The sequence below is a fragment of the Saccostrea cucullata genome, unplaced genomic scaffold (assembly GCF_032062105.1).
Source record: "Saccostrea cucullata isolate Sc308-1 unplaced genomic scaffold, CSIRO_AGI_Scuc_v1 ctg19, whole genome shotgun sequence".
Lineage (NCBI taxonomy): Eukaryota > Metazoa > Mollusca > Bivalvia > Ostreida > Ostreidae > Saccostrea > Saccostrea cuccullata.
In genome coordinates, this window is record NW_026940018.1 from 202,626 (window position 1) to 227,264 (window position 24,639).

At 35.0% G+C, this 24,639-nt stretch overlaps 3 protein-coding genes across 3 annotated transcripts; 2 read left to right on the plus strand and 1 right to left on the minus strand.

Annotated features, from left to right (window-relative positions):
* The first annotated feature begins 1,917 nt into the window (after positions 1-1,917).
* On the plus strand, positions 1,918-7,170 carry LOC134254511 (elastin-like). The gene is made up of 5 exons (XM_062737021.1): positions 1,918-1,993; positions 3,820-3,886; positions 4,108-6,051; positions 6,179-6,193; positions 7,071-7,170. The coding sequence occupies exons 2-5, from the start codon at positions 3,820-3,822 to the stop codon at positions 7,076-7,078; spliced, it is 2,034 nt and encodes a 677-aa protein (XP_062593005.1). The 5' UTR covers positions 1,918-1,993; the 3' UTR covers positions 7,079-7,170.
* A 3,309-nt stretch (positions 7,171-10,479) lies between these two features.
* Positions 10,480-12,294, minus strand: LOC134254493 (uncharacterized). The gene is made up of 3 exons (XM_062737003.1): positions 12,022-12,294; positions 11,656-11,722; positions 10,480-11,294 (listed from the first exon to the last, which is right to left on the minus strand). The coding sequence occupies exons 2-3, from the start codon at positions 11,714-11,716 to the stop codon at positions 10,480-10,482; spliced, it is 876 nt and encodes a 291-aa protein (XP_062592987.1). The 5' UTR covers positions 11,717-11,722; positions 12,022-12,294.
* Positions 12,295-19,222: 6,928 nt separating this feature from the next.
* LOC134254536 (uncharacterized) lies at positions 19,223-23,954 on the plus strand. The gene is made up of 6 exons (XM_062737060.1): positions 19,223-19,271; positions 19,981-21,373; positions 21,490-21,714; positions 22,125-22,234; positions 22,323-22,693; positions 22,817-23,954. The coding sequence occupies exons 1-6, from the start codon at positions 19,233-19,235 to the stop codon at positions 23,778-23,780; spliced, it is 3,102 nt and encodes a 1,033-aa protein (XP_062593044.1). The 5' UTR covers positions 19,223-19,232; the 3' UTR covers positions 23,781-23,954.
* Positions 23,955-24,639: the final 685 nt, after the last annotated feature.

A 24,639-nucleotide genomic window follows, 5' to 3' on the forward strand; every position in this document is an offset into this window, starting at 1 on the left:
ATTTCTACAAAAGTTGTACCTCTTTCAATCTGCAATTATTGCTTGCAGTATGTATGTATACGTTAAATGTTGATTTAAATATAATAATTGTGTTGAATGTTGTTAAATGGTAAGAAGTTACTATGCTCATCTAAAAGATCATATCTATATTTTATTCCCTTGGACTTGTAGAATATTTTTTGAATTTCAATTTTGAAATTGTTGTAATACCATAATGGATGGCATGCATATTCCTGCCTTTTACTTTTCTTTTTTCTCTTCAATTTCCTGGAAGGTTTTCAGAACATATCAACTTCCCTCCAAAAATGATATTACACATTCTCCCGTGTAATTGACACATACTCTGATCATATGTTTAAAATTTTATCCATGTCAACACTATCTTTAATAAAATTTTCCACTTTGAGTTATTGTGTTAAATTATTCTGCTTATGATATCCATATAGACTTTAAAGTTGTCATTTAAGAAACATTGTCAACTATTTTTAATCCTCCCTGTGCATGCTTCTGAGTTACAACTTTTAAAAATTTTGTCTACATTTGATTTTCATTAAAAATCAATTTGTTTAGATTTCTTACATCACCTAAGGGTGGGTTTGGTAAAATAAAAAAAAATAAAAAGTAAAATTAATGACTGAGCTGTGAGATAAGTAATGATTTACTCAGTAATCAATGTGATTCTTTAAGGTCATAGGCAACGTACTTTGTGTGAGTAAGAGTTAAAAAAAACTGTTTATGTCTATATAAGTAAAACAAATTTTGATGAAAAAAATCTGGAATTTATGTTTCGTAATTTTTGTGTATTTTTCTTGGAATAATGCAAAAATTTTCATAAACCAATATCTTCCAAATACCCCTAGTAACGCAACATCTGATTGCACTTTTATCTTTAATTAAGAATTTCTTAAAAATTTATCAGTAGGTAAGGCACCTTGCGTATGTCCTGAAATAGGAGTTTTAAGTAAGATATTAATGCTCTCATCCGACGAAATAGTTCTAAAGTAAACGTTCATAGTAAATTAAAGTCATTAATATAATTAACTATAACAATAAGATAACAATAATAAATACTTGTTGACTAAATTGAACTTTTGTAATAGTTGCATTTGATGATTTCTAAAAAGATCGCGAAAAATGTGATATCTAAATTGAACTTTTGTAATAGTTGCATTTTGATGATTTCTGATCGTGAATCAATTAAGGCAGATGATTTTTCTATTAATGTGAATGTTTACAACATGTAAACAGAATTGCATTCGAAGGAAGAATGTTAACTTAACATATTACAGGTTGTAGAGAATGGTATTCTACTATTTTGTATTTATTTCTATCAAAAATTATTCACAAGGAAGGTTTGCTACATCAGTATATACTGAAGGTATACCTTGGTCTCCAACATCCTTACACAAATTTTACAACGTATTTGACCAAAACTTCGAAGAAGAAAAGAATACTTAATTTTGCAAAAATATTAATATGCTCTTTATAAATGTATACCAAAGTCATGTGGCCATAATATGCGCACAAACATTGGTTTTATGCAACAGACAATATTTTAGAAGTGAGTAATAATTTTTAGAAAAAGGCGATACTCTTGTTGTGTCTCCATAGTGTCGTTCACCTAAAACCTTCTATTACCTCATCAAGTTTATGTTTGTTGTATAATTTTATTTACCAGCTGTAATGACACAGTGTTCTACAGGCATGGCGACCGGTTCTAGTCTTTTCATCTTGGACCCATTTGTATCAGATCTTCGTGATTTCATTACCACATAACATATGTAGGCTTCCCCCTATTTATCACCATCTTGTGTAAGTTTTAAAGAGTCCGTGTTGCATTGAATGTTGGAAGTTGTAAATTAGTGTCCAAGCCTTAGTGTCGCTACAAGATCTTGCGGAAATAACTGGTAAGAGCTATAAAAACAAAATTCAGCTAGAGACCGACGTCTTCTTGAAAAATCTATAGCATTAGACCACTACCAAAAATATAAAGGTAAGATATTTAAATTAGTGTTTAAGATATCGTTAGAAACAAACAATACAAAAAAAAATACATTTATTTAGATAACATGTACATTAATTTTTTTAAATGTGCGGAAATGAAAGATAGAAAATGTAAACGAAATTGCTTTTGTCGTGACGAAATTTGACTTTTAATTCTAAAATACAAGGTTTACAATTGAAAGATACTATCTCATACAGAACGATGTGGATAATTTGGAGAGAAATAATTTAAGTGCTTCAAATATTCTATGAAAACCTAAGTACGTCATTATTTTAAATCAATGAAATTAAAATTTCTAAGAAATCGAATTATTTAAAGTTTAAATTTTATCTGTCCAGATTTAGATGATAAACCATTTATTTTTGGGCGAAAATGTTTGCAGATATCTTGATTTCAAAATTAGATTGCAAATATAAAATGTTGTATTCCAAAAATATGCCATCTGAAAAAAATTTTTTTTACAAATACTTCAAAGCTAATATTCTATATTTTCGTCATCAACATTGTTACCAGTGTTGTACAATAGGAGTTCCCCAAATAGCCAGCTTTCTAGGATCTGCACTTTAAAGTACGACTTCCCCAGAGGGGAAACATCACATTTGAATCACCCCCCCCCTCTCTTTCCTTTCCCTTTTCTTTCCCCTACATCATCAACGCTAAAATCATATCGATAATATTTTGTCTCAAAGTTTATTTGTACGTCAACTATTTTCGACTTCAAAATTGTTTTGATTTGATACGGATTCTTGAAATATATAAATCAATTCACATAGTCTCAACCTTTTTACTCACTGGGAATTAATAAATTGTTTGCTGAAAAAAATCCTAAAACTCCATGTGTCAACACATTCTTTGCGCAGCAGATCTTGTTGTTCATAAAATTAAAAATTACATCAGACCATACAAGACATTTAATAAGTTTAAAAATTGCCCACTTTAGGATCACATGTGGGGAAATCAAGAAACAACTAACCATGTGTCCCTTCATATATAAATACAGACATGATATTTCATAGAAGGACCATTTGGTCGGATTGATTGATTGATTGTATATTGTTTAACGTCCCTCTCGAGAATTTTTCACTCATATGGAGACGTCACCGTATGCCGGTGAAGGGCTTCAAATTTTGACCTTTACTCGGCACTTAGGGCCATTGAGCAGTGAGGGATCTTTATCGTGCCAACGCCTGCCGCTGACACGGGGCCTCGGTTTTTAAGGTCTCATCTGAAGGACCCGCAACTTTCACTTCAAAGTGCCTAGCGCATGGCGAAGGAACAGTTGCTACCCATTTTTTATCGACTTAGGTCAAGTCGCGGGCGAGATGCGAACTCACGACCTCCCGATCACGGAGCGAGCGCTCTACCGACTGAGCTATCGTGAACAGAAGGAAATATATGACTACTAGTATCACACGATGAGAACTACCCTTACACCAACTCACCCGGAAACCTGACTCTGGTGTGTGATATTCGTACGGAAAATCTCAACTCTAGAGTTACTTTAGAATAAATCCTACTCAAGAGCCTAGAGACTGTTTTCTGGGGATATGGGATCCCACTCTTGAGTCAGTTATCCGAGGAAAGATTTAAGAGGGGGGAAAACTAGCTGTACTCTTTTCCCTTTTTAATGTAAAGATTGAACTTAAAAATATTTCAGTTGATTCACTTCGGATATCTATGTTAATTCAATGAAACATTTTAATTCCTTAAATTCCTTAACCTTATAGTTCGTTACAGTAATTCATTAATTCCGTATAATATTTTTAGCTTATTCTCTCTTTTTATATTTTAACAACATGCCTTTTTTTCTCCAGATGACGTCATATCCCGTGTGTTTTATAGTAATTCTAGCAATAACAGGTGCACAGGTGTCAGCATATGGTCAGTACTCTATTAAAACAATGCGAAAGTTAAATGAAATTAGGACTTTTTTGCAAAAGACATTTATTCAATTTATATAACATGAGATAAGATTATTGTTTATATCAAAATAACTAATCATTACCAGAATATAGGAATTTTAATTATTTACAATAAAATTAGATAATCGGTTTGGGAAATGAAAGTAATGCTGCTAAAGAAGAGATCTATTTATAATACAGGACAAGGCAGAAACCAGATGCCTGGCGCAATGCCTGGTAGTGGTATGTCAGGGAATGGCGCCACTGGTAATGGAATGCCAGGTGGAAACATGATGCAAAAAGGAAATATGCAACCTGGCATGATGGGTATTGCTGGATTAATGATGCCAGGAAATATCGGTTCTTCTGGTGCAATGATGCAAGGGATGATGCCAGTCCCTGAACCATCACAGCCTGATTCAATGTCAATGATGACACCAGGAGCTATGCCAGAAAATATGCCAGGAGCTATACCGGGATCCATGCCGGGAAATATGCCAGGAAACATGCCAGGGGCTATGTCAGGAGCTATGTCAGGATCCATCATGCCAAATGCAATGATGCAAGCACCTGGAATGATGCCTGGTGCACCATCACCTGAACCAGCACCTGGAATGCCAGGAAATATGCCAGGAGCTGTGCCAGGAAACATGCCAGGGGCTATGCCAGGAAATATGCCAGGAGCTATGCCAGGTTCCATCATGCCAAATGCAATGATGCAAGCACCTGGAATGATGCCTGGTGCACCAGTACCTGAACCAGCACCTGGAATGCCAGGAAATATGCCAGGAGCTATGCCAGGAAACATGCCAGGAGCTATGCCAGGAAATATGCCAGGAAACATGCCAGGATCCATTATGCCAAATGCAATGATGCAAGCACCTGGAATGATGCCTGGTGCTATGATGACATCTGCCCCAGCAACAAGTCCTGGTTCTATGGGACAACCCTCACAGACTGGGTCTACACCAGGTGCCATGATTCCAGCTCCTGAACCTGCTCCTATGATGTCTGGAGCCATGGGATCTGCACAAAATGGTATGTCTGGAAGTATGATGAATGGCATTAATGGAGGCATGATGCAAGGTGGAAGAATGATGATGCAAGGAGGAGGAATGATGATGCCAGGAATGATGATGCCAGGTGGAGGAATGATGATGCCTGGTGGAGGTATGGGGCAGGGAGAGGGAATGGGACAAAGTGGAGCAGGAATGATGCAAGGAGGAGAAATGATGATGCCAGGAGGAGGAATGATGATGCCTGGTGGAGGCATGGGGCAGGGAGAGGGAATGGGACAAAGTGGAGCAAGATTGATGCAAGGAAGAGGAAATATGGGCACAGGTATGGGAGGAAGTATGGGAGGTGAAGCATCTATGCCATCTCCACCTCAACCACCGGAGCCTGCTCAGCCTGCAGAAATTGAAGGCAGTGAAATAGAAGGTGCTGCAGCTGGCGGGGCTGCTGGAGCCGGTGGAGCTGGGCCTAAGATGATGGTTATGGTAGGTGGAGGTTCAGGTGGTTCAGTGATGTCCTCTGGAGGCAAAGGTAGTGGTGACATGATGGTCATGACCCCAGGCAAGGGAAATGGCATGAATGGAGGAGGTATGGGACAAAACATGGGAAGAATGAGTGGCATGGGCAGTTTAATGGGAGGAATGTCACCTATTAATATGGGTATGATCATGGCGGCTGCCTCCATGATGAAAAGAATGAATGCAGGAAGTCAAGGCTCAATGATGCCTGCATCCCAGATGATGATGACACCCATGATTATGCGCCCTTCAAATATGATGATGCCATCTATAAATATGTTACCAAATATGATGTCAACTCCTAAGACTATGATGATGCCCTCTGGCATGGGACAAGGAATGGGTGGAATGATGGGATCCGAAATGGAAGGCATGACGGGATCTGGAATGGGAGGCATGATGGGACCAAGAATGGGAGGCATGATGAAAGCTGAAATGGAAGGAATGATGAAATCTGGAATGGGAGGGATGATGGGATCCGGAATGGGAGGCATGATGGGATCTGGAATGAATGGAATGATGGGATCCGGAATGGGAGGCATGATGGGATCTGGAATGAATAGAATGATGGGATCCGGAATGGGAGGAATGATGGGCGGTGGAAAGATGGCAGGTAATACTACTGCTAATGAGCATTTATAATGCGTTTGGCGTTTTTCTCAATCTCACTGTCATAAATGCTTAAATGATAATTTAGCATTTTTGCAAAATTTTCACTATGTTTTCTTTTCTATTTCAAGGTCCGTCAATGAAATGTAAGTATGGTTTCATTTTGCCTTGTTCATATCATTATATCATTTTTATACTCTTGTAAAAACTTAAAGATGATTAGACACAGATTTAATGTTATTATTTTCTCAAATTTTCTGTATAATTTCAGGACTTTAATGTTTCTATAGCATTTTATATGAAAATATAACGAAAATCATATTTTTTTTCTGTAAGTTATTAGTACTTCGAATTTCTAGACGCGTTTGATTGACACAACTTTTTTATCCTCAATACTGAAAAAAATAAGCAATTTTGTTGCGTATTAATAAAAATATTAAATGTATAATCAAGAAAGTTTAGATTAGAAACGTGCGAAAGCAAATCCATTTCCTAATAATGTCAGCCCGTGCTCAATGTTGTGTACGGAGTTTAACAAATCGAACACACCCCTGAAACGTACACAGTTTTTGTAGACAGGAAACGAGCTCTGTTATTGTTAATGTTTACGTTTTACCGGGTGTGTTCAATTGTTAAACTTTGCACATACCACTTAGAACGTACTAATAAAACTGATGTGTTGGTTTTGTTTTCGAACATTTCTACTCTGAATTTTCTGGATTATAGTTTTAATATTTTTCATTTAATACACAACAAAATTGCTACTTTTTTAAGCATGGAGGACAAAGTTTAAAATTGTGAAGGTGTAAGGATGTGTCAATCAAAAGCGTCTAGAAAATTGAAGTTTCAATAACTTTCAGAAAAATTAATATTTTTATTATATATTCGTATGAAATGCTGTAGCAACATACAAGTTATGAAATTATACAGAAAATTTGAGAAAATATAAACATCAAATTTGTGTCTATGCACTTTTAATATGACTTAACTTATTTTTCTTTTTTTTTTTTTTTTTTTTTGCAGATTGGTAATAAAACACATACAAATCCAAGCCAAGAAGACAATGAAAATTCTATATTATTATCCTTCACCTAAATAAAATAAATGCTACACAATCCCTTTATACTTTACATATTTTAGCGTTTATCTGATGGTTTAACATAGAGAACTGACTTATACCAAAGGGGAAGAATTAATTGCAAATGGCAGTGTTGAAGAGATCTTGTTCCCTACGCCTGACATTATCTCTTCATCCATGCATTTGTCATTCAGTATGATAAATATGAACGCAATTATTCAGTTGAAGACTTTCAAATTGAGTTGATTGAAGGATTTTCACACAATGGTATTTGAATCTACATTTGATTTTTTTTTTACTCTTTCTAAAAATTTTAACGCTTCGACATTGAAGATATTGTAGTATAGACATAACGTAGTCCAGACTTCAACTTGTATTTCTAAAACACGTGATTTAAATAATTTCCTGGAGTTTTTGCTGAATCTTTTTTACAATAATGGATACATCGCATTACTGTTTTGTACAAGTTACGGTTGACATGATGAGTTTAAAAATTAAGTTTTTGAGATTACTTTGATAAAGATCGTGTTCAAACCTTATCAAATTCTATGATGTGGTAAAGAGGATACACTGCACTTATATTAGAAAGAGAAAATAACTTTAATCAGACACACAATATCTAAGAGATAATGGCATTGTCAGAAAAGAGGGGAAAATGAGCTTTTGGTTTCTTTTAAAATCAGACAATCATCAAACAAACACTGCATTCAAAACAGATTCTACTGAAATTTAAAACGATGTAAAACTTGTATGGTTGCTTCTATGATTCTACCCAATTAATTGATGCTTTAATATTTAGCTAAGTTAAAACACAATAACTACCATTTTGTTAATTTTGGGGTCTTTTTTGCGATGAACTAACATCATCACAGTGCACTATACAGCTTTACATAAACATTTCATTAATAATTTACTGATTTGTCAGGTTCCCATAACGCCGCTGTTCTTCTGCATCTACTGGTGTAGTTGGGAACCCCAATGGTAAATAAAGAGGTCCCAAAAACTAGCTTCTGCATTGAAGCTCCTTTTTAATGCATTTACTTTAAAATAAAACATTTATTCCTCATGATTTAATTAAAATATTCATAATGTATATCATAGATAATATACATATAGTAAATCATATATACGAGGGTCGTTAGAAAAGTTCGCGGACACATTGAATTACGGAAAATCTATTGTGTACTGTGAAGTATGACCTATGTCTGAATAAATTCCTATATTTTGTTTATTGGTATGTAAAAAATCAGGTCCATATAATAAAATCTTGAAAATTTACAACGATTTTTACTATGAGGTCATAGGATTCACGGAGCAATCACTTGACGTAAGGCGACGTGACAACCAGATTTCAACCGGTTAAGCTTTGTCGCAGTTCTATAAATCTTTCATTTCTTCAGATTTTTCTTATATCTTTTTTCTACTTTAAAATTGAATATCTATATCAATACATATTATTTTTCTTCTATATAATGTCTTTTGTACTGATTCGGATATTATTGAGATCTTTAAAAAAGTCTATGCAGTTAATCGATCAGGTATTGAAACTATGCAAAACCATTATAGGCGCAACGCAACGTCCTTGCGATACGGGGGTATTGAAGTATCGATGGAGTTAATCATTCAAAATGTTAATCCTTCCATTCTTATGAAGCTACAGCCATTTGAAAACTTGTCTTTTGTAGGTGTAGGAAATTCCCGGCAGCATCTTGAACATTTTAATCTCTTTTTAGACATTTTCCAGTCTGCATACATAATTTTTACGTAGTGCAGTGCTCCATGACGCTCAATGACGTTCCGATTTTTGGCTGTGTTTTTAAGCATTGATCAGTTATAAACGGCTATAAAACTGTCATATACGCTCCAATTTAGTTTAAAATTTCTCCCAGTGACGTTTCATGAGTACTTTAGCGGCAGGTAAAATATCACAAAACTCTTTGCGGTACAATTGTACAATTTTAAATTTTAATAAAGAGTCTTTGTGATGTAAACGTGCCGAAATGTAGCATGCTCCGTGAAGCAAGTTTTTTCAAAATAAAAAAGCTGTATATTTTTCAATAATCATCGGGGAGCACCAAATTCTTGTGTATTTATCGGAAAAAAGGTAAAGATTTTTTCTGGAAAGTTTGACCGGTTTCGTGGAAATAGCGCGCTCACAATAGAACTTGTCCGCGAACTTTTCTAACACCCCTCGTATCTTTTATATGATATGTATTATACATTGATACCAAAATATTTCATCACAAAACATCTGGAAGTCAAAATGTTCAACTGATTGTCGAAAAAAAACAATTTGCTTATTTCCATTTGTTTTCTGAATTCTCTTCAACAGACTATGGTGTACAAAAAATCCCACCAGAATAATTATATTGCTCTTCACTTGGAAATTCTGAAGTCGTTTGTATAAAATTTATTTCTAATTAGTATCTTTATTCGTTACAATACAAAATTTTTCTATGCACTTTCATTTCAAATTTTATCATGAAATATTTAATTCGCAGGTTTTTCTTTTATATACACATTAAATATGACAGTTTACAATGTTATTTATAAAACACGTTTCCTTCTTTAACACTCTGTCATTATACAAAATAAATGAATTTTTAAAAATAAACAAGAAAAGAAAAAAATCTGAATATCAAATGAGAATGTTTTTTTTTAGAATTTTAACCGTTTTAATGTGTTTAAACTCGAAATTAATCAAGTAAGAACGTTAAATTACACATTTACAGTATGAGTCATTTCAGAGCAGGACGTTACATAAGCACGTTTTAATGTCTGTAAAACCTTCAGGTTTGCTCTCTATGCTTTAGCTTTTAATAAGTAAATTTAATTTTCTTACGAGAAGTACATATGAAAACTTAAAAACAAATATAAAAGTACATGGTAGAAAATGAATTCCTCTGCTTTCATTATAACACAGGACCATCTGATGTGTTAGTCAAGAATCAATTCACATACTAGTACTTTAACAAGATCTTTGAATTTTTATCATGTAGATTATGTTGCGAAAACAGAAAATAAGACCTGAAAAATATTCAGGATGTTTTCAGCGAGTTAATACATGTCTCGTGTGGATATTGTATTTCCAGCATCTTAATACCCTGAAAAAGAGGAAAAACTCGGATGAAAACAACATCAATATGACAATGATGGTAATATGTTTGAATTTCTAATTAACTTTACCTTCAGATGACTGAATCGTTATTTAAAAGCTTTCAATTATAATTAGAATTGTATGTTGCATAATTAAATAAATCTAATTTTGTGTTAATTATGTTTTATAAACAACTTTTAAAAAGTTAATGAATTTTATTTAAATATTATGCCTTATCTTTACAAATTAGAAATTAATTATATACAATAGTCATAATAAATAGAAGCTCTGTACTTACTGCTACGTTGTGGAGTGAATTCCATCATATTATTGTTCGAAGGTCCTTGTGCTATTCTAGACATAAAGTTAGACTTTTGACCATTTTGCTTTATCAGTTCAGCAACAGATGGCATATTGGGCATGTTTGTCATCATTTCAGCAACAGGGGGCATATTGGGCATATTTAACATCATTTTGGTAGCAGTTGGCATGGAAGGCATATTTATCATCATTTCAGCAGCAGTTGCCATGGAAGGTGCATTTGTCATCATGCCCTTAGAAGCCATTGTGTTCATGTTTGTCATTTTATTCATCATGGTGGGCATATAGTAGTCAGTTTCATACGGAGATTGCACATTAGATTTTCTGGCTTGATTCATTTTCATACTGGTCTGCATTTTTGCCATTATTTCAGGTGCTGATGACATCGCATTCATTAGATCGGTCATAGCCTTTCTATCCCCTATTATACTTGCCATATTAGGCATATTTTTAATCATGTTCATCATCATATTTGACCTCTCAGACATAGACGGCTTTTCTTCCTGTCGATTAGTCCCTGGTGCCATTGAGTTCATCATTTGGACAATGTCGTTCACCATTGCATTTGTTGGATTATTTTGAACTGAATTAAATCTGGATCGCTTCGGATTAAATATGGTTGGATCCCTGACGAACTGGTTCTGGTTCTGTCTGGATTGCTCCGGAGGGGTGATCGGAGGTCCGGATTGCATCACTGTCTCCTCATTCATGGCCTTGACAACAGTTGTGGGAGTTCCTTGGCCATTTGGATCTTACAAATGTATGTATCATATACTAGTTTAGTTGTATGATAATGAAAGCTGCTGTGAGAAAAATTTATTTTTGTACATATCTTTTTTTTTCATATGAAACACAGTAACTGTGGTCTATTAATAATTGATATTAATCAAGTACACTCCGTATAACGATATATCTGGTTTCTTGTTTGTGCTTATTTGTTCTAACCTTTCAACATAAAGAAAATAAATATGAAGAAAGACTCATTTTCAAAACTGTTTCTATTTCTTGAGTTATGTTCAGTTATTTCAGAGTTAAGATAGACGTCTCTTAAATTTGATTTAAAAACATCTTACATACTTGTATATTAAAGTGTAATCTGACTTAGGACTTACGTATCATTTGACCATTTGCGCCAGCAAAACAAAGAAAGGCGAATATACCAACGGCAAGCATGGTCAACTGAAAAAAAATATACATTATGGATTATTGATAGGCATTATCTATTTTACTTATTTTATTACTATTTACTTTCTTATTTGATTCACTTTTTTAGAATGTTGTAACATTAAAAATCATTTGAATTAAACAGATTAATATCATTAACAAAAAACAGAAATATTTTTTTGCATACCTAAATGAATGCATTGCGAAAAATCCTTTTAAATCAATGGCAAATCATAACCAAACATGTCTATGCTTCATTAAAGAGGCATTGAAGATTTTGATAATTTTGGTCATTCTTTTCAGATTTTACTTACTCTCTTTCTGTTTTGTGACCCACGGAAGGATTAAGAAAAGACCTGCGCGGTGCAGTGCCCCTAACCTGCCGCTCAATTATATATCATTGCACTTCCCCCGTCCATTTCCGTTTTTTGTGAATAATATCTTGTTCAAAGCCTGCCCAGACAATGTTAACATATGAAGTTACAATGTCTAAGAAGTCTTTTTTGATCTGCTGATCCCATCTTTATGACGAATCTACATGAATTCAGTTCATCTGACTTGTTTGATTGGCAGAATGGTGCATTTATTTTGCACAAAGGTGAAAGATTTGGTGTAAACTGAGGTCTGATCATCGATGTTTCGCGGAACAGATGTGTGTTGAATGTCTTGAAATATCATCGTTAAATTCCTCGTTCTTATTCTTTAAACCGTGAAGATTACTTTGTAAATGTCGGTACTGCTGACGATATGGTACCAAAGAAAAGATATCTCCCCCTATAACTTTTGTTGTTTTATGCAATTCAACTTCAATATATTCAGATAATTTTTTTTTACAATTTTAAACATACATTTATATTTTAATATGACTTTGAGAGAAAGTTATAATTAAAGTATTTGAGACTTAACCAAACATATGACATTAACAGCATAAACCCTTTAAAGAGGCATGGACACAGTTTCAGCTGATTTTTAAACCAATTTTAATGTTTACAATTTCAATATAAGGCATCCTCCAATGATTAGCAAAAATTTGAACGTCATTTGTTGATTAACAAATGAGATACAGAACTTCGTAATGTAAACAAGGCTCGTGCCTTGTTTTTGTTTACATATGGAAAATATATTTATAACAGAATGAAATTCAGCAAATCAAAAGAAACTGTCGAATCATATTTAAAATGAACTTTTTTATTGAAATTATCTACTTTGAACGAATATATATTAGTATATTTAAGGAATGAAGCTTATTTCAACAAGGCTCCAAATTTAGCATTTTTAAAAGTAACGTCAAGCGGAGTAATACGTTTTTGACGTAACTCATTGTGACAAGTTATGTTATACAAAATGGACTAAATCATTTACCCAATCAAATGACGTGTTACAACTAAAATTAAATTATCAACCTACGTAAACAAAAACATGACATGGACCCTGTTTATATAAAAAGGTTTGTAGCTCTAAATCTTTCTTGTATCTCGACAACTGACGTTCAAATTTTTGATGATCATTAGAAAGACCCTAGTTATACCCGCACTTTCTAAAGAAAGTTCGGGTATATTGTTGTTACTCATGTCCGTCCGTCCGTCCGTCCGTCCGTCCGTCTGTCACACTTTTCTTCCCTGAACTCCTCCTACATTTTACACAGTAGCTTAATCATCTTTTGGGAGATGGTTTGTGGGGTCATGTAGATGTGCAGTAAGGTTTAGGAATTTGGATTTTGCCCCGGGGGGTCAAATGGGGGTCGAAAAATGACGTTTTTTGTCCAAAAAGCCCCGTCTTCCCTGAACTCCTTCTACATTTTACTCAGTAGCCTAACCAGGTTTTGGGAGATGGTTGGTGGGGTCATGTAGATGTGCAGTAAGGTTTTGGAATTTTGATTTTGCCCCAGGGGGTCAAATGGGGGTCGAAAAATGTTTTTTAAGCAAAAAGCTCCGTCTTCCCTGAACTCCTCTTACATTTTACTCAGTAGCCTAACCAGGTTTTGGGAGATGGTTGGTGGGGTCATGTAGATGTGCAGTAAGGTTTTGGAATTTCGATTTTGCCCTGGGGGGTCAAATGGGGGTCGAAAAATGACGTTTTTTGTCCAAAAAGCCCCGTCTTCCCTGAACTCCTTCTACATTTTACACAGTAGCCTAACCAGCTTTTGGGAGATGGTTGGTGGGGTCATGTAGATGTGCAGTAAGCTTTCGGAATTTTGATTTTGCCCCAGGGGGTCAAATGGGGGTCGAAAAATGACGTTTTTTAAGCAAAAAGCTCCGTCTTCCCTGAACTCCTCTTACATTTTACTCAGTAGCCTAACCAACTTTTGGGAGATGGTTGGTGGGGTCATGAAGATGTGCAGTAAGGTTTTGGAATTTGGATTTTGCCCCGGGGGGTCAAATGGGGGTCGAAAGATGACGTTTTTTGTCCAAAAATCCCCGTCTTCCCTGAACTCCTTCTACATTTTACTCAGTAGCCTAACCAGCTTTTGGGAGATGGTTGGTGGGGTCATGTAGATGTGCAGTAAGCTTTCGGAATTTTGATTTTGCCCCAGGGGGTCAAATGGGGGTCGAAAAATGTTTTTAAGCAAAAAGCTCCGTCTTCCCTGAACTCCTCTTACATTTTACTCAGTAGCCTAACCAGGTTTTGGGAGATGGTTGGTGGGGTCATGTAGATGTGCAGTAAGGTTTTGGAATTTCGATTTTGCCCTGGGGGGTCAAATGGGGGTCGAAAAATGACGTTTTTTGTCCAAAAAGCCCCGTCTTCCCTGAACTCCTTCTACATTTTACACAGTAGCCTAACCAGCTTTTGGGAGATGGTTGGTGGGGTCATGTAGATGTGCAGTAAGCTTTGGGAATTTTGATTTTGCCCCAGGGGGTCAAATGGGGGTCGAAAAATGACGTTTTTTAAGCAAAAAGCTCCGTCTTCCCTGAACTCCTCTTACATTTTACTCAGTAGCCTAACCAACTTTTGGGAGATGGTTGGTGGGGTCATGTAGATGTGCAGTAAGGTTTTGGAATTTGGATTTTGCCCCGGGGGGTCAAATGGGGGTCGAAAAATGACGTTTTTTGTCCAAAAATCCCCGTCTTCCCTGAACTCCTTCTACATTTTACTCAGTAGCCTAACCAGCTTTTGGGAGATGGTTGGTGGGGTCATGTAGATGTGCAGTAAGCTTTCGGAATTTTGATTTTGCCCCAGGGGGTCAAATGGGGGTCGAAAAATGACGTTTTTTAAGCAAAAAGCTCCGTCTTCCCTGAACTCCTCTTACATTTTACTCAGTAGCCTAATCATCTTTTGGGAGATGGTTGGTGGGGTCATGTAGATGTGCAGTAAGGTTTTGGAATTTCGATTTTGCCCCGGGGGGTCAAATGGGGGTCAAAAAATGACGTTTTTTGTCCAAAAAGCCCCGTCTTCCCTGAACTCCTTCTACATTTTACTCAGTAGCCTAACCAGCTTTTGGGAGATGGTTGGTGGGGTCATGTAGATGTGCAGTAAGCTTTCGGAATTTTGATTTTGCCCCAGGGTGTCAAATGGGGGTCGAAAAATGACGTTTTTTAAGCAAAAAGCTCCGTCTTCCCTGAACTCCTCTTACATTTTACTCAGTAGCCTAATCATCTTTTGGGAGATGGTTGGTGGGGTCATGTAGATGTGCAGTAAGGTTTTGGAATTTCGATTTTGCCCCGGGGGGTCAAATGGGGGTCAAAAAATGACGTTTTTTGTCCAAAAAGCCCCGTCTTCCCTGAACTCCTTCTACATTTTACTCAGTAGCCTAACCAGCTTTTGGGAGATGGTTGGTGGGGTCATGTAGATGTGCAGTAAGCTTTCGGAATTTTGATTTTGCCCCAGGGTGTCAAATGGGGGTCGAAAAATGACGTTTTTTAAGCAAAAAGCTCCGTCTTCCCTGAACTCCTCTTACATTTTACTCAGTAGCCTAATCATCTTTTGGGAGATGGTTGGTGGGGTCATGTAGATGTGCAGTAAGGTTTTGGAATTTCGATTTTGCCCCGGGGGGTCAAATGGGGGTCAAAAAATGACGTTTTTTGTCCAAAAAGCCCCGTCTTCCCTGAACTCCTTCTACATTTTACTCAGTAGCCTAACCAGCTTTTGGGAGATGGTTGGTGGGGTCATGTAGATGTGCAGTAAGCTTTCGGAATTTTGATTTTGCCCCAGGGGGTCAAATGGGGGTCGAAAAATGACGTTTTTTAAGCAAAAAGCTCCGTCTTCCCTGAACTCCTCTTACATTTTACTCAGTAGCCTAATCATCTTTTGGGAGATGGTTGGTGGGGTCATGTAGATGTGCAGTAAGGTTTTGGATTTTCGATTTTGCCCCGGGGGGTCAAATGGGGGTCGAAAAATGACGTTTTTTGTCCAAAAAGCCCCGTCTTACCTGAACTCCTTCTACATTTTACTCAGTAGCCTAACCAGCTTTTGGGAGATGGTTGGTGGGGTCATGTAGATGTGCAGTAAGGTTTTGGAATTTTGATTTTGCCCTGGGGGATCAAATGGGGGTCGAAAAATGACGTTTTTTATGCAAAAATCTCCATCTTCCCTGAACTCCTCTTACATTTTATTCAGCAGCCTAATCATATTTTAGGAGATGGTTGGTGGGGTCATGCAGATGTGCAGGTAGGTTTCGGAGTTTTGATTTTGCCCTGGGGAGTCAAATAAGGGTCGAAAAATGATGTTTTTTTATGGAAAAAGCCCCATCTTCCCTGAACTCCTCTTACATTTTATTCAGCATCCTAATCATCTTTGGGAGATGGTTGGTGGGGTCATGTAGATGTGCAGTTAGGTTTCGGAATTTTGATTTTGCCCGGGGGGTCAAATGAGGGTTGAAAAATGACGTTTTTTATGGAAAAAGCCCAGTCTTCCCTAAACTCCTTTTTTGTTTTAAACAGTGGTCTTATCATCTTTTGGGAGAGTTCACTCTTTTGAAATTTTGTTAAAACATCAAGGTCAAGGGGTAAAAAATCATAGCATGTTGGGAGCCTCTTGTTATGGGTAATGTTCACTTGAAATGTGAAAGTCAAATCTCTTCTCAATGAAAAGGAAATACAACATTAATGAAAACTAAGTTAAACTTCAAGGTCAAGGTCACAGAGTCAAAAAGTCATGATACATTTTGGAAGGTCTTATCACAGGTAATATGAATGCCCTTTCATTTATCTTTCAAAATGATCAATTCAAAGCAATTAATTTTTTAAGGAAATTAGGTCAAACTTCAAGATCATGGGTAATGAAAATCATAGTGTATGTAGAAAGGTATTGTCCCATTTAATACTAATACACATGTTTAATATAAAAGTCCTATCTCTTCTCATTCAAAATATACGACCATGATGACCAAGGTTAAATTTATTGTGACAGATGGGCAGATTGACAAACAAATGAGATTTAATGTACCCTACCTTTAGCAAAAATGGGGACAATAAATGTCTTTGCTGTTCTTGAGAAGAAGATTTATGTTGGAACAAGATTTGTTTGTGAAACACTACGCGCCCGGCGGCAACAAAGTTAAAAAAATCTTCTTTTAGCATATTGATCACAGTCAAGGTCACAAGGTCATTGACCATGGTGTCATTCGAAAGAACTTAATCAGTGGAGTATGCGTACTAAATATGAAGTCCCTATCTCCTATGGTTCAAAAGTTGTGGCAAAAAGTGTAAAGAGCTATTTTTAGCATATCCGTCACAGTCAAGGTCACAAGATCATTGACCTTGCCGTCGTTTGAAAGGACTTTATCGGTGAAGTATGCATATCTAATATGAAGTCCCTATCTCCTATGGTTCAAAAGTTATGACAAACAGTGGAAAAAGCTATTTTTAGAATATAGGTCACAGTCAAGGTCACAAAGTCATTGACCATGGTGTCATTTGAAAGAACTTAATCGGTGGAGTATGCATACCAAATATGAAGTCCTTATCTCTGATGGTTCAAAAGTTATGGCAAAAAGTGTAAAAAGCTATTTTTAAATATTTGTAAAAATGGAAAAATAAATTTTGAAATTTTTGCTGAAACTTTGTTCATGCCCCGTTAAAGCATGAGGATTACGATGAAGAAGAAATAAAACCGAGGCTTGATATCTTATATTGTAATGCATATATCCCTCTTTTAAAAAATGTTCTTTCATATATATATTTGATTAAAAAATATTATAAATGTTTAATCAAACAAAGTTGATTTTTATTTGCTTACGTTTTACAGAAAGTAAATGTAGCATCCTTTCGAATTAAGCATTAAGTTAGCTGTAGAAATTTTCTATATAAAAGAAATTTTCTTGAATGTAATATAAAATTAATATAAAACTACTTTAAATGGAAAGTTTAAATCGTTATTAAAATTTGAAAATAAGTTTAAAGATTATAAAAGTATAATCCAATCATTGAAAATTTAACATGCATAAATGAATAATTATGCTATAAAGAAATAAAACTATAATTTTGTATTCAGCTTTGTAATGCATGTAATATATGCCTCTGATTTGAAAAAAATGAAGTCTTTCCATCTTTTATTTTAAGAATGTTTATAGGTTTAATTAAGGAATAACTGTCTTTTTTTTTCGATTTCATGATGTGATCAATCGATTGGGTTGCGTGATAATTTGCATAAACGCCGAAGGCGTTTATGCATAAAATTACCACGCAAGCCAATCGATTGATCATCTTCATGAAAATGAAAAATCTGACAGTTATTCCTTATATTTACATGCTTTGATTCCGCCAATCCACGTGCTCCAAACCCTGCTTCTGTCTATCTGTTTGTTCCGCCCTGCACGTGGTTTTTTGTTGTTTTTCTTGGAACCGCGCCAATACATTGATGGGAAAATAAAGTGCATTTACAGTTTGTAATTTTATCTCGGAAAAAGACATTGGAAATGTAAATATAAAAGATTAAATTCAAAATTGGCTGTTGAAGCTGGGTATGAAGTATTGAGAATGATAATAAGTGAGCTTGTAATTATATTTTCCCCTGAAACATGTTATTTAAGAATATAAAACTGAGTTAAGTAAAAGTTTGAATCTTTATTTCACTTAATTAAAAATGTAAAATTAATATTCATATATGTTTCATCTAACGATTATACATAAAGCATGCATAATTAAATAATTAGGTCACTTCATCCTGGGGGATATTCAAATGCGTAATGCACAGTACATAACTTGCAAGAAAATCACTGCATAATTATCGTTTGTAAACATTGTACTATTTACAAGTATTATCGGAGACTTTTTATGTAACCAAGATTTACGTTAAGTTCTACTATCGGAGATAAGATTGGAATATGTGCAATATAATATGCGATTTTTTTAATAACAACAAAAGATCTACGTATATACGCTTGCTTTCAGAGTTTTGTTATTGCCGCTAAAATGTAATGGAAATACCCAATTACATCATCTCGGGTCTTTCCGTCAGAGGTCGAAAAAACAACCTCGGAGGTCGTTTTTGCGCTAGTCGGAAAGGCACGAGAAGTTGCGATTGTGGAAATACCCAGAGCTAAATTTAAATATTTAATTTATCAGTTATCACGTGACGTGCCAACAAAATGTCAATAAACAAGAACATGGAAGACCCAAAGGAAAAGGTAATTAAGTTTTAATAAATCATCTTTTTTATAAATTTAAATTGTATTTTCAATGCTCAAATGAATAATCTATCCTAGTATTTTCTCTCTTTTCTGCTCATGGCTGTGTGTATAACGTAATGAATGTACTTTAACAACCCGGACGAAAATTATTACTAGGCCGCCATTTTATCGTCTAAAAATTATATTCTTATTGGTGTGGTGAAATTTAGTTTCCTCCATTTACCCCTTGAGTTGTTTTTTAAATCACATAGTTTGTAAAATTCGTTTATAACATTCCAAAAGGCTATATCGCTGTTTGTTCAAACATTTTCTTGGAGATGACATGAGTAATCATGATGAAACTTTCAAGAATAATCATAATCAATCAAGTTGTACAATCAGCAGTTAAAAAAATTTCACCGTTGGATATTTGGTTAACATTGTGTAAATTTTGTACGCGAATATTCTTGTAGATCTATGACAAGGGCATCTTGATGAAACCTTAGAAAAAAAAACTCTTTCAGCTTTAACATATACAGACAGAAATTTAAGCTTTCAATTCTTTAAAAATAAATAGAATAATTATTAATTAGTTCATAATTTGTGAAAATTATTAGCCTATGATATTGTAATAACTACATATTTATAACAATATTATAGTATACAAATACATTAGAGTATACAAATGTCTCTGAGTATTTCTGAGTATTTCAAATGCACATTTCAGATATCTTGGACATCCATAGTTCAGCACTTTGATCCTCGTCTAGTAAAAACTAATTATAATCACGAAGAAGTTTCTATTATTGAGAATATTGAAAGTATATTACTCCAACATAGATGTATATCCATAGAAGGATGCCGAGGCAGTGGAAAGACGCACTGTGCAGTCGTGGCCATGCATTACTTGGCAAATGCAGAAAAATTAGCTTTCATTACTTCTCCTTCACAATGGGAAAATAACCTTGACAAAAACCATGACAAAACTCATGTTATCCTTGATAATGCTGATCTCTCTGATCCAAACTGGGTCAAAGTTATACAAAATGCATGCGAAAAACAACAACAGAGATTTGTTATTGTTACTTTTAAATCTACTTCAAGTCACGGTATAGAAAATGTACATCTGCGCAATTACCAAATACAGTGGAATTCAGAGGACCAAGAAAACTTGAGGACGCTGTACGAAATAGTTCAAAATCCTTATTATGACGATAGGATTGGATTTCCTTTGTCTTGCTCAATGCTTCGAAGATGGCATGTGGAATACTCAAAGAAGTTTCAGAACCCAAATCACTACTTTGATGAAGTGCTCCAAAAGATAGTCAAAACTGACTTTGAAGAATTTTGTAGGATTTGCAGTGTTGCTATGGTCGTAGGGGAATGTGATACTCTTTGTTTGGAAAGTCAAGATAAAAAAAGAATAATAAATAATATCCTTTGTTTAAGAAATATGCGAAGAAATCCCGGACACTTTTCATATAGTGATTCAGTTTTCCAGCCAGAGGAGGATATTTTAAAACATTTAAAATGGATGTCATTGTCTGTGGAGAATCATCTGCGATTGCCAGCTCTGAAATGGCTGCTGTCCTATGACCCTGGCTTGCTATTGGATAATATCAGTGTGTCGGTCTTGGTGACTTTTGCAAAACTTGGACAATGCGATAAAACAGGAAGGCGACTGGTAATAGGTGAACAATATCACCTAGCGATTATACAGAGGATTGCCTGTGGGTTATCCGGAATTGACAAAGATATACTTGAAAAATCCCCTTTAATGAAAGATTCTGACTTTTTCTCAAAACTTTTTAAGCAGTTGTATATGATATCTTCTTCAATTTATCCCTGTGAAAAAATCCATGCAAATTTTGAGAGGGAAACTATGGCATTTCGTTTTCTTTCAAAATTAGACGATTTTAAAGGGTTTTTCAAGAGTTTTCTTACATGGAAAAACAAGAAAGAAATGTTGGAATTAAAATCAACTCTGCAGTTCTATCTTGATACGAGTATGAGTGGTGATTTTCCCAAAACATTCTCATTCCGACTTAAAGAATATGAGGATTGGTCAAATATTGAAGCAAAATTGTTTGCCGGTGAAAATTGGGATTTTGCTGATACAAGTAAGCACTAGAATTGATTTTGTAGTTAAAAGTTTCTCTAAGATTGTAAAATTTGCATACGGTTTCGTCATACATATATCTATATGTAGAATGTAAATTATTTGTTTTCTTTTTAGTCTTCCTCTGCTATGATTCACAAGACTTTCCACGATATGAATACCACGTGTCATTGATACGAAAACTACTTGAAAGAGTGGCAGATATAGAGAAAACTTCAAAGGAAAGAAATATTGATACCAGTGATGACACGTACTGGTCATACCCATTAATTATGACACGCGGGATAATTTCAAAGGACAATATCGACTTACTTTCAAATGAAGGTTTTTACCAAGAAGAGGGTAACTAAAATACTACGTGTTTTATCCATGTTCTTCAGTATTAATATTATTGATTAATTGATTGTATATTGTTTAACGAGAATTTTTCACTCATATGGAGACGCCACCACTTGCCAGTGGAGAGCCGCAAATTTTGTCCTATACTCGACACTCAAGACCATTGATCAGGGAGGGATCTTTTTCGTGCCAACACCTACTGCGCCATAGGACCTCGGTTTATACGGTCTCATCCGAAGGACCGGTCTCCACGTCCCTCAGTGGGATTGGAACCCGCAACGTAAGGATCAACTCCTTACTTAGCGACTCTAGAGCAGACGCTCTAATCACTGCGCCACGCGGGCGACTATTAAAATTATTAAAAAAGATAAATAAAGCATTTAATTAAGACAATCATTTTATATTTTTAACAGTCATCAAAGAATCCGCATTTGTGGAATATCTTGAGGACCATTCTCCGTTATGCATCGTTTGTTTTATGACTTCGAAAGGAAAGCCAACACCATCAGAGAATGTCAAAAAGGTAAAACAATTATGTAAAAATATCTTAACTCTGGAAATGGAGGGATAATTTTTGAAATAAATTCTTATGTGAGTGATTTCTCTTTCAGCTGCGAAGAACTTTGCCTGATTTAGCGAAACGTCATAGTGGTATTTCGCTAGTCGTCTTATTGGTAACTGATCCTAACTGCAAGGTGCTGACTGAAGAATTGTCTTATAGAAATGTTCAGATAGTACAGGTGTCCAATAGAAGAGAGGATGTGCGAGAGGCTGTTACTTCCCTCCTTGAAGAAAAGTTACTTTGCTTTATTGAAAAGATGGCAAAAACTCGCAAGAGCTTAACGATTAACAGATCTCTATTGACTCAAAAGAATGCGATTTGTAAGAGATTAAACCGACGAAAGTATGCGACAGGTAAAAGGAAATCTGAAATGAAACCGAGTCGAGTGATCCCAAAGATGATGAAGATGGTCTTGGATCAGTAAGTACGTTATACATTTTATATCAGAAGAATGAATGGTCATTTAACTAAACGAATTTGATTTTATTTGCCAGTATTAGATTTTCAGGAAGTCCAGTTAAGCACATTCCCATATACTTTCAGGCACAAGCAATCCATTGTTAGATACGGCTTTTCGATGGACAAGTTTCAGATATATGTTCATGAAAAAACTTGCCAAGAGGTTACAGAGAATATTTGGCAGGAATTGCAACAATTTCGAAAGAGTGGCGAATTTACTTGGAAAACAGAATTAATCTCCACAACTGGAGAATGGGATGTACAACCTCATTCATTTGTTAAGCAAGGTGATGTGTGTTTCTCATACCGTGGTCAAGGAGATATTGCAAGTGATTCAGCCATGCAAAGAGGACACCATGAAGGAACTGTTGGAGGTTTTGCCAAAAGGAAGAAAGTTGGGGAAAGAGATGATCTTGTTGTTTTTAGTTGTAATCACTTATACAAGCCCAAAGAGAAAATGTATGCAAAATTTCATGTAAATGCTAGACCTCAGCTGGTTGGAGAATGTGAAAGAAATTTTTCTCCGAGAGATCTTTCTCTCGTCATTACCGAAAAAAAGCTTTATGGCAATTTTGATCAAATTTTTAGAAACCCGAACGATGATAAGGTATCGGCAAAAATTTATGAATGTGATTTAAATGATTTGGTGGGTGAAATTGTTCATAAGAAGGGTGCAAAGACTCACTGGACGGATGGAATTGTCAAAGGTGTCCAACATTTCAATGATCAAAGTAATAACGGCTCTTTTGAAGTTCTTTTTATAAAAGGGACAAATGATAGCTTTTCACAGCCTGGGGACAGTGCTGCGTATGTTATTGTAAATGGATATGACACTGACCTTAAAACGATAAATATCATTGGAGTACTTCGTGGAAAATGGGATCCACCTCCACAGCAAAGAAATTTGGTGCTGTACAAAAGCGAAGAACCGGATGATGAAAGAGAGAAAGAAGATGATTCAGATTTAATCGTTTGTGAGGATCTTAACTCTGCCATTAACGCATTAGGTCAAGAAGGATATAGCATAACATTTCATGAAAATATTTAACTAAAGTGATATCATTTTTGATATAGTTTTAAAACTTATCAATAATGCTAAACATTTAAAATATGCATCTTCAAGTATTTAAAGTTTCTGTATTCCTTTAACATATATATGTAAATATTATGGTTTCTTCAGCAATAATCTATCTCAATTTTGTGTCGTTAATAGGTACAATTGAATTTGTATTTTCAGCTGCACTAGTCAAAAATAAAAGCTTACATGTAAAAGCAGCATACCCATCAATCTCGTCCTATTAAACTATTTGTCCGTATTTGTGTTTGAAATTTTCAAAAAAAAAGTATTCCTTCTTTTGAAAAAAATTGTCTTTTACGTATTTTTAAAAATAATATACAGAAGACCTCTCAGGAATTTTAATTATGTTAAAGTTTTTTGAATTTGTAGGATAGTTATTGTTTTCTAAGAATATTAATTTTTTGTGAAAAGCTTTCAAAACTCTATTCTCCCTGACATGCCTGAGTCACATAGATTTTCTTAAACTTTATGCATCACGTATGAAGTTATAAATTGTATTTCTTGTTAATTTTACATTTCTGGATTAAGAATTTTATAATGAAACAGTTCTCGTTTTACCATTGTCGCAAACTACAGCCGATATATACGACCCTGTTTAGAGATTTATTTGCAGACTGCAGACCTTGACTTGAGGCGATGCCGATTTACTAAAATTGCACGTACTTGTTTTATAATCTTTATTCGAAATATAGAATTCATATTTCATGTAAATGCGTGATCTAAAAATATCTAATATTACTTATATGTATCTTTCTATTATTCATCGTGGTAAACTCAAGTGAGTGAAAAGCATATAAAAGCCTTATTTTAAAATTAACATTATAGTTTC